Source organism: Eutrigla gurnardus (genome assembly GCF_963514095.1).
Source record: "Eutrigla gurnardus genome assembly, chromosome: 9".
Classification (NCBI taxonomy): Eukaryota; Metazoa; Chordata; class Actinopteri; order Perciformes; family Triglidae; genus Eutrigla; species Eutrigla gurnardus.
The window spans coordinates 19,672,756-19,682,829 of record NC_139923.1 but is presented as its reverse complement, the minus strand read 5'-3'; the positions used below and the strand labels follow the sequence as shown (position 1 = coordinate 19,682,829).

At 43.6% G+C, this 10,074-nt stretch overlaps 1 protein-coding gene across 1 annotated transcript in view; it reads right to left on the bottom strand.

Annotated features, from left to right (window-relative positions):
• Window positions 1-56: 56 nt before the first annotated feature.
• ptprq (protein tyrosine phosphatase receptor type Q) overlaps window positions 57-10,074 on the bottom strand; it is a 33,053-nt gene continuing 23,035 nt past the window's right edge. The window contains exons 44-63 of the mRNA XM_084017600.1: window positions 9,417-9,526; window positions 9,098-9,284; window positions 8,765-9,003; window positions 8,607-8,676; window positions 8,074-8,232; window positions 7,547-7,838; window positions 7,380-7,453; window positions 7,201-7,300; window positions 6,901-7,029; window positions 5,760-5,804; window positions 5,151-5,177; window positions 4,911-4,992; window positions 4,302-4,392; window positions 4,083-4,159; window positions 3,784-3,918; window positions 3,469-3,594; window positions 2,780-2,925; window positions 2,499-2,634; window positions 663-786; window positions 57-565 (exon numbers count right to left, since the gene is read on the bottom strand). Of these exons, the coding sequence (XP_083873726.1) occupies window positions 528-565; window positions 663-786; window positions 2,499-2,634; window positions 2,780-2,925; window positions 3,469-3,594; window positions 3,784-3,918; window positions 4,083-4,159; window positions 4,302-4,392; window positions 4,911-4,992; window positions 5,151-5,177; window positions 5,760-5,804; window positions 6,901-7,029; window positions 7,201-7,300; window positions 7,380-7,453; window positions 7,547-7,838; window positions 8,074-8,232; window positions 8,607-8,676; window positions 8,765-9,003; window positions 9,098-9,284; window positions 9,417-9,526 (2,387 nt within the window). The 3' untranslated portion in view covers window positions 57-527. The remainder of the gene's footprint in view (window positions 566-662; window positions 787-2,498; window positions 2,635-2,779; window positions 2,926-3,468; window positions 3,595-3,783; window positions 3,919-4,082; window positions 4,160-4,301; window positions 4,393-4,910; window positions 4,993-5,150; window positions 5,178-5,759; window positions 5,805-6,900; window positions 7,030-7,200; window positions 7,301-7,379; window positions 7,454-7,546; window positions 7,839-8,073; window positions 8,233-8,606; window positions 8,677-8,764; window positions 9,004-9,097; window positions 9,285-9,416; window positions 9,527-10,074) is intronic.

The following is a 10,074-nucleotide window of genomic DNA, read 5'->3' as shown; positions in this document are numbered from 1 at the left end:
TTGTTAATCTGTAATTCTGCTTTAAGTATCAAGTGTCAAATATCAAGGCCGGAAAAAAATACAAGTTACTTTTATTTTTGATAAAATCACTCTTGAGAAAGGATAAACAAATGCTGCCAACACTTCGACATAGTCAAAAACACCATTTTGGCCGAACAGATTATCTTACAAAAACAGATGATATCGACATAATACTTAAAATACACAGTGGAATCAATTTGTGCAAAGTACCTGTAGGCTTACAAATGTGATAGAGTTCTCAGTTAGCGCCCCCCCTTTGCTCTTTTTTCATTTCTGAGACTCTTTGTCCCCGACTCCCTTTTGTTTCTCTCACTCGCATTGCAAAGTGGACCGAGAGGTTCATTAAAAGCGTTGTGCTGAGAAATGGGTTGAAGTGGAGCAACAAAGTCTTAGTTGACTGACAGATTGTTCAGTTCACATAGAGCCGTTTGCTTCTCCCGCTCCCTCTAACCTTGTGTGGTGGAGGCGGTCTGGTCCAGAGTCTGTGCTCCGGTCTCCATCAGCCTTTACATAGTGGTCTCCTCCCATTCCAGCTCAACGTCACCTGAAAACCAGGTGAAACAGTGTGGAGTGAGCACTGTGCCGTGGGAGTGTGTGTTTATTCGAGTGTGTGTAGGTGCATGTGTGTGTGTGTTGTTTACCTTCCATGGCGTCCAGGGAGTCCATCTTCTCCAGAGCTGAATAGCTGACAAACCAGATGGATTGGCTGTTTCCTTTGTTGTTTAAAAGTTCCAGCGTACTTTGGTGCAGGAAGATGTACTGAGCCTGACACACACACACACACATACACACACACACACACACACACACACACACACACACACACACACACACACACACACACACACACACACACACACACACACACACACACACACACACACACACACACACACACAGATACTGAGCAGATGTCCATATTCATTCATTTGGTGTAGTCTTAAGTGGTTGTGTCCGAGTGGATGATGCTGCTGAATATATTAACCCTGATTTAAGTCCAGCTGTTAGCGCTCTACTGTCTCCGTTTGGGAAAAAATTTGCAATACTGGAAAAAGCACAACAACTTTGCAAGTCGCACAAATGCAAATCAAGGTTATGTCACTTGATTCAAGGCCTTTTTTCCTCTTTCGGGACAGATTTAAATCCAATTTGCCTAAACAGACGACAGACAACTAAAAACGACGTGAACACTCAAGCCTAGACTACTAGTGACCGTGAATGTCTCTTAGTGCTGCAGCTGCATGGATGTATTACAGTAGGAGAATGGGATGACATGGTTCATATCTTGAAAAAGTGTTTCAGGCTTGCTCAGCGGTGCAAGGCCATCCTTTCTTCTGTTGGTAAGTGATGTGCATAGCATGTTAGTAGCTGGTAAAGCCATAAAGTAAATGTATTTTAGTAGTAGTACCTCTGCCATGACATGTAGTACCTAATTAAGCTGAATTGCATGTGTTTCTACAATCTGACTTCATAGGTTTATCCAACATTGATATCTCCCTAGGAGCTTCCAAAGCTGTAGGCATATCCATTTATTGATATTTATCTGACAGTTTTTCATTTCTTTTTCAATTAAATTATCCATGAAAAAGTAAAAGTGATCACCCCTGAAAAGCCCGTCAAAATTGTCAATTTATGGTAAAAAATCATACAGGAGCACATGGAAAGTACAGCAGGAAACTGGAAGTATGAAGTACCTCTGCAAGTTCTGATTCACAGTTATAATATTTAACATTAAATGGAATTCAGAAATAAAATACTTAAAAAGAACATTTGTTTTCACTTCAACATGAACTGTTTGAAATAAGTGTGGGCATGTTTTTAGCAGTCTGCAACGGCTCTCAGCCATGACATTTGCGAGGTTATAAAAGAGCTGATCTGAATGAGGGCCTCTTGAAGCTGAGGCTCTTGTTCGTATATATATGACTCGACTAATGCTAATAGCTAGCTGTCTGGCACACTGAGCACTGCTGTCACAAAGAATCGAGCGGCTCTTACAGCATGCAGACTCTGCAGGCTCGTACTTCACAGCCAAAGGAAACGTACAGAACATCTAGAAATAAGAAAACCAGAATACTGAGGAGAAGCACGAGGCAGAGGGTCCCTCCAGACGCTGGGAAACACACCATTGCTCTGCAAGTAATGACTGAGTAGGGTGATTTTAGGATAGGTTCACGCTGTTTCAAGAGGGGGAATCCCACTAAGCATATGCCTTTAATCCACTGCCAGATCCCTCTCTTTGTCAAAACAAGAATTTACCAAATGTTTCCTCGTGGGGATGGGATCACAGCAGGACATTAAGTAAAAAAAAAAAAAAAAAAAAGTAGGACAGCTAGACTGTCATTTGTGAGTCTTTGATGATTCTTAAGTGTACTGAAACAGCTTAAGACTAAATACTGTATAATACCCCCCTTTTTGTTTCTCTTTGGTTTGTGTAATCCAACCACTGGAATAAAATACACTATTTGATGTGAACTTACCAGATTCTGTACCATGCACATCCTCTCGCTGCGGAGTTCAGCCACCAGGCCGTAAATATCCACAAAGTCATGATCTCTGACGTGCTGAATGAGGTGGTCCAGAGCGATAAACACACCGGTTCTGCCCACGCCAGCACTGAGGAACAATGAGACGGATGGGGGTGGTTGATGAAATGCCATTCAGGCACCAAAAAAAAAACAGAATAAAGTACTTAGGACACGTTGCTTTCAAGGACCTTGCTTTAATGTATGCAGTGTCAGTAAGCGGCCGGTGACAGTACCTGCAGTGGACCACTATAGTGGTGTTGTCGTGCCTGTGGGCTCGGACAGCCTTGACAAACTTAATGAGGGTGCTGCAGGACTCTGGGACTCCGTGCTCAGGCCACGATGTGTAGTTGAAGTGGCGAACCACAATGTAGTGCCCGTGCTGCTCAGGGGGATTCAAACGAGGAAAAAGACAAGTTCAGATGACATGTAATTAGAAAAAGGCTTTATGTATGTCAGAGGTGGAACAGATAGCTCACAACACCGCGTTTCTTAAAGGAACACTTTTATCATCGACATTTTGGGGACTCGTTTGCAGTGAGATAGATCAGAACGTCAACACCACTCTCATATCTGTCAGTTAAATGTGAAGCAGGAGCCAGGCGAGTGTTGAATTAGCTTAGCATTAATGCTGGAAACAAACTCATCTTTGCCAGACACAAATGAGAGGCGGCGTCAATCTGATCTAACTTTTGTTAACAGTGTTTAAGTGAATTTACAAAAATGTTGAACTATCCCTTTTAGCGGTTCGCCTGTAAAACATCTTGTAGAACGGAGGGTTCCTACAATAACACATTTCATTAGGTTTGCATCATTAAGTTAGATGGAACTGGGGCAAATTAGTTGTTACAGTTTGTCTTTCTGGTGTTTCACAGAAGTGCAGTGTGTGTGTGTGTGTGTGTGTGTGTGGGGGGGGGTTAGTTACCTTTTCTACTTTTAGGGTTCTGATGGTCCAGTCAGGAAAGACTTCCTCGGACACTTTTGAGATGAGAATGTCACTAAACACCGACATGGGTTTATTGTCCTCTGGCCAGTACTTGTGACACCGAATCTGAAATGTGACACACACACACACACACGAACACACACACCCACACACACACACACACACACACCCACACACACACACACGCATCAGATCTTCGCAGTGCAACACAAGAGTTGTAATGGAGCTCAAAACAGAGCCCCGCCTGTCCTCTGAAGGCTATTTCACGACGGTGGCACATCTCTCATGACGCACTCTGCCTTTCTCGTAACACTGCGTGAGCATGGCGATGGTGTGGGTTCCCGTTTCCCAGATCATCCTCCAGAAGTCAGCCACTGTGCCAGGCAGAGGACCCTGGGTGGCTATGAACTCATTGGGACAAAGGTAGCCCTAGAGAACCGGACAAGAGGGACAGATGTCTGAGTCACAAGCTCTGAAATAACTCCAGGAACATACAGACCTACTGAAATGACACAACAACAGTACTCACTCACAAATTATCTATCTGCCTCTTAAAATATCTAAGCACTGGGCTTGTAGCAGCTGATACTCACTGAGACAAAGCTGGCGTTGATGTAGTCAGAGCCCGCAGAGCCCGGTTCGGACAGCAGTTTCACTCGGTTGTTATTGTCTAGACACAGTTGAGTGAGAAGAGCGTGGTAGAAACATGAGAAATGCAGCTGTGCAAGTCGTGGTGAAATTCATGTGCAGTAAATGTTAAAGCAAACACGAGTATCATAACTCTAAAGCTACATTTCAGACTGATCACTTACAGGGTTTGATGTTGGGGAAGCGGTTTTTGGATTTGTTCCACGGCAGGTCAGCGTCTGTGGTTGCCAGGTCCTGTAGCAGTTTTGGAAGCTCCTGGTGAGATAATATGTAATACATCAGTATTCACATCCATGAGGTGGAAGGTCAGGGTTTGTATTTTTAATATATAAACCTATTTTGACCTGAAAAAATAATAATATTATAATAATAAAAGTTAGAATTTCTCTCTTTTTTCTTTAATGAGACAGTTTAAAGCTCCCGGAGTCTCTTGGTTAAGAATAACCAGTTTTTTATATATATATCATTGGTCATGAATAATAAATAAACCAACATGTATTATTTAGAATAGCGTAGTTTGAAATAACTTTTTGCAGCGATCATATTTGCCCTCTTTTCTGCATTAATCCAAAAAAACACAAGAAAAAAGCTGCTTGTGTGTTCAATCACATTTCATGCATCTTCACCGTCTGCATTAACATCAGCAGGCGTATTTCATGCTCCATTTATTTTGTCAATTCCAGCGGATATTCTAGTATTTCATCCTAATTCCTATATTTCTACACTTCTCGGAGTTTGATGAACACGGGTCCGGGTCGCAGGTAAACACTTACAGCAAACTCCTCTTGGAACTTGGTATTTTCCGTGGCACACAGATCCTCTACGTGCTGCAGAAAAGACTTCTTGTTGACGGGCCTGACAGAGAGGTAACAACTGAATGTGAGGAACGGCACAACAATGTGCTATTCTTCACAAGTTTATTCTAGGATAAAACACACTTAAAGTTGCAGCATAGAGCAGCGTGAGGCTCAGTGTCGTGTGCGTATTCACATTATGTATGCGGGATGACTTACTTGAGTGATTTCCTGTAGCTGAGCAGCCTAGACAAAAATAGACAGAAAACATCAACCAAAATAAACAAATCAGCTAAATAATCACGACCCACTGTGTGGTATTTCTGTCCGTGACGAAGAAACTGATCCTCACTGCAGAGAGTTGATGCTTATGCTTCAACAACGGAGGTTTAACCATGTTTTTATTAAATTCACTTTAGTTTGATGTTTCATTCTGAAACATGAAAATCAATAAACTTGACTGAAGCGTGTGGTTATTCCGCTGTAGCTCGAGTTTCTTTGCGCAGCTATGCAGATCCTTCACTTACCACTTGTGCCCTCTAAAGCCGCTAAGCCTTCCAGCAATTTCGAAATAGCGAGCTGGTAAACAAATTAAAATGGTGTCTGAAGCAGAGGAGTGTCGGACAGCTCTGTGGTTTGACAGTGAGGAGAGGGCTGAAATGCTGACAACACAGATTTTTGACTCTAAAAACGCATGAATTAAACCTGAATGACTAACATGACAAGGACACACACACACACACACACACAGTGATGAATTAAAGGTGAAGTACAAAAACACAAGCAATACACACCAAGATGTGGCACACAAGTAAAAAAAAAACTTACTGGATGACATAAATCTCTTTCCGTCTAAAGAAGAAGGAAGAATACCTGGTGAGAGATAAGTGCTCAGTGAGAGGAAGGGAAGGCGAGGCAATTCATGCGAGGAAAAGTTATTTGTGGCATTAATGTGACAAGTCACAAGACAAATTGTGTTATTAAAACAGAAAGTGAGAAAGGTGGCGTTTTGTACAGATCTCAGCTCCAGCACAGCAGAGAGACTCGCGGCCTTAATTACGTAAAAGGCAGCTTAGTGGCGACCACAACATGCAACCTTAAATCAGTGGACAGCAAAGTATGGTCAGGAAGTGCCTCCTTTTACACGACTACGAAGAGTCGTACTGGATGTTTAATAAGGCAGGCAAACATTTGCTCAAGCAGGGCTGTTATATTACCTTTACACATAAGAGATAAGGGACAGTTATCTGCCGAGTGGAAGCACTTTTATTTATCCATCTTCTGTAATGTGGGTTCTGTGATTTTTATGTTCCCGTTAGTTCAATTCCTCTTGAAGAGAAGCCACGTTTTACAGCTTCCTTCCTTGTGGTATTCTGTCTTTATGTTGGGTATTCTTCAGATGTTGGAGATGAAAGATGCTCAGAAAGCTTATTGGTTGTTCCAATGCTGAAGTCTATGGAAGTAAATACATATTTTTGTTGTACTATACTCATGTTAAAAGCTTTTCTATCATCTTAGTCACCAGTGACCTTAATAGATCAAAACCAACACTGAATTTGACTCTGTTTCTCACCAGCTTGCAGCACTTATTGTCTGTGCACTTTGTTTGTGCCAAAGGAAAAAAACAAACAAAAAAACGACTTGGCACTGAATTTGTATGGGAGGACGGTTGGAGAGATGCAGACAGGGTGATTTGTCTGTTCTGCAGAAAACTGAACACAAACTACAAAGCCACAATGATGCTGTGTTGTTTCATAGTGCTCGGAAAAAAACCCTCTACGACACAAGAAGGTTTAGTGCTAACAGGAATGTACATAAAGTTGGCAGCAGCAAACAGATTTTTGTCTTTGAATTAGATTTAAAATCTGGTCTGGAGCAGCCAAATCACGCTCCGACTCATGTAGCGTGCGCCCGGTTTCAGCCGCCAAGAACGCACGTTTTATTCGGCAAAATAAACACACAGACTAACCGGTTGAGTTTTTCTTGTTTCAGCTCCAGGTCTGCCACGGCGATCAGCTGATCCAGTTTACACTTGGTCTCTATGATCTCTGCCTCTCTGGGTGAATAAGTCCCGCCCTCCTTCTTGCGCTGATGGAGCCTGACATGTCAATCAGAAAATACAGAATTAAAATGTGTACATTATGTAATGCAAAATGATGCATATTTACAGGAAACTGCACGTTGTATTTTGTTGGTGCATTAACACTAAATTGCAATCAATAGATGTGTGTTGGTAAGTGTTCTGGTTGGATGCCTGATGGCGTCTTACTTGACGGAGCCACAGATGATGATGATGAACAACACAGCCAAGAAGAAGGAGAGCAGAACACCCAGAATGATCTGCTCGTCTCTGGTCAACAGCCCGTCCACTACAGAGAGAGGCAGAGGTGACACACGCAAACAACTAACGAGGCTATGCAGGTTTTATGTTCTCATTGTTTTCAATACCTGCAGTTTTGACATGCTCAGAATAGTCCGAGTCTGTGTATTGGCCGTTGATGTTCGTTGCTCTGAACTTAAACCTGGTAAATATGGAACAGTCTAACGTCAGCGTTATATTACCATGAAACGTGTACATTAAACCATTTTAAAACTGTAGCGTGGCGTGCGCTCACACATAGACTGTGTTCGGCTTCAGAGGTCCGTTGCAGAAATGATCCGTGTCGTTCTCTTTCATACAGTCATCCTTCCCTCCGATCACGTACGCTCCTGCTGCGGTGTGATTGTGCCTCACCGCGGGCCGGCCGCCTCCAGACTCACCGCCGCCGCGTCTGATGCGTGTGTCTGTGCGTGACGGCCCGTCCCCCAGAAAACAGGGTGGGTTGGGGAACCCTTTGTCGGTCAGGTAAGGGGCAGGACGATCAAAAAATGCATTCTTCCAGTTGGTCAGGTTCTGGATATCCTTCACTGTGACAGGAAGAGTAAGGCGGTTAGAGAGGAACGGAGTAGCAGGGGGAGTGAGTCAAATTTCTGCTGACGTGAAGCCCTTTGGCCTTTGCATACGTTTTGTCTTTTGTGAGCTTAGGACGGAGTGACGTACTGTAAAACAAGATTCTACTTGAGGCTCAAAGCACAAAGATGACCGACACCCGAGTGCATTCAGCTAAAAGTGACCGCTGTCAATGTTTTTGAAGAGTCATACCCCCCGACTCGGCCACGATGACCTGAATTTTTGTGATTGGTCCGTTGTCGTCCCTATAGAAACAGGCAGGCATGCGGATGCTGATACTCCGGTGGGTTACCATGGCAACCCCTCCATGGCCCAGCATTGCCTGGGGTCTTTGGGTTGGTTTGGCTGGGGCTGGAAAACACACACGTGTAAACAGAGCAGAGCGCACACAAACAAACACACACACACACACACACACACACACACACACACACACACACACACACACACACACACAGAGGTTGTTGTGAATACAGTGTGTGTGAAGATGCGGTTTTAGTTTGTTCCAGTTACATTTAAATCACGACAAACAGGCCACCGCTCGGCCGTCTGCATCATCAACACACAATATTGCCGAGTTACACTTGCTGTGTCAGAACAGGCCCGCACGCTGTTTTACTGAGCAGTGATGCTGTGCGGTGGCAATTCTCCCTCTTGCATGAATGCTGCAACAAGAACAGGAGAAACGCTGTAGTGCAGTGCAGAGCACGCACAGAAACCTGTACCTGTGATCCCTGTCGTGATCTGGACATGTGGGCTGAGTGGGCTCCTACCGGCCCCGTTCTTTGCTGAAATCTACAAACAGACAGATATCAGGACGGAGGGAACACGGAGCAGAAAGGAGGAACCATCACACAGAAGAGGAGAATAAATATTGCCTCACCTGTATGCTGTAGCTGTGTCCTCCCTTTAGGCCCTCTATGACGGCACTCAGCATGTTTTGGTCTCTTTCTGTGATATTGAGGCTGATGTTCTTGACCAGCTTGTCCTTTTCGTAGATGTACACAAAGTAGTCTGTTATGTTTCCATTGGGCTCCTGTGGAGGGGTGAAAGTCACCTTCACGCGGTTCACTTCCTCTGGCATAACTGACACAGTCACGTTCTTGGGAGGGTCTTTGGGCTCTGGGGACAGAGTAGAAATGATATAAGAGAGAAAATCGTAGATATGTAGTCATATTTACAGCTAGGCACTCCTAAGGTGAAGGTTTCCACATACCCTCCTCCAGCGTCTGAAATTCAATAGGCCCGACTGCTTTCCCATAGCTGACAGCGTGCTCCAACGGACCAGTGAAAGCAGTGATGGTCACCGAGTAACGAGTGAAAGCAGTCAAGTTCGTTACAACGACAGTCGTCAGCTCCCCTGCAGCTCTGACTGTTGAGATGTTTAAACCAGGACCGTCCACCTGGTGTGACAGGAGAGTTCATACTTAAAAACCCAGACCACCATAACACAGTGTTGATGACTTCTGAGAATATCTGTGTGTTTAACAGTCATTGGTGTGTCTGTCTGAACGAACAAAAGTCAATGAGGTGACCTGCACAAGATAGGACGTGGGTCCAGAGAGGACAGCTGGAGCGTCCCATGCAATGCGAAGGCCGTTGGAGGAGGGGGTGACTTTCAGCTCCCGGGGCGGGGCGTCGGGGTCTGAGGGAGGAGATAAGAGGAATACAGAGGGCTTATGATGTGATAATGAATTTAAAAAAATACACTCTTAATTTTGTGCATTGTTATCATGGTAATGTTGATCGATGCTTACATGCATTCATTGGCTGGAACCTCCCTGAATGTAAGTCTGGCCTCTAAAGTAGTTTTTTGCATTTTACTGATCACATGACTCTGATGGGGTGATGAATCTGCAGCCTGCCTCTGTTTTAAAAATTCTGAATTATGTAATTCCCCACTGACTATAGTATATGTTATATAATCTGTATTTTAATGTTAGAGTGGCAGTTTTGTACGAATACTACTACTACTATGATTAAAAACTACTGAAAAACAAGAAGAAGAGGTAGTGGACAGTAGTTGCTGCTAATTATGAATGCATTTAGATGTTTCAGCTGAAACTCTGAGCAACTCAATATGCCGCATCACGTATTATTATTTTATTATTCAGATGATATAACTTGCTATAGTACTATAGCTTGTGAAGACAAAGATCTTCCATGATAACAAGATACAATTTAAGTGTGTTA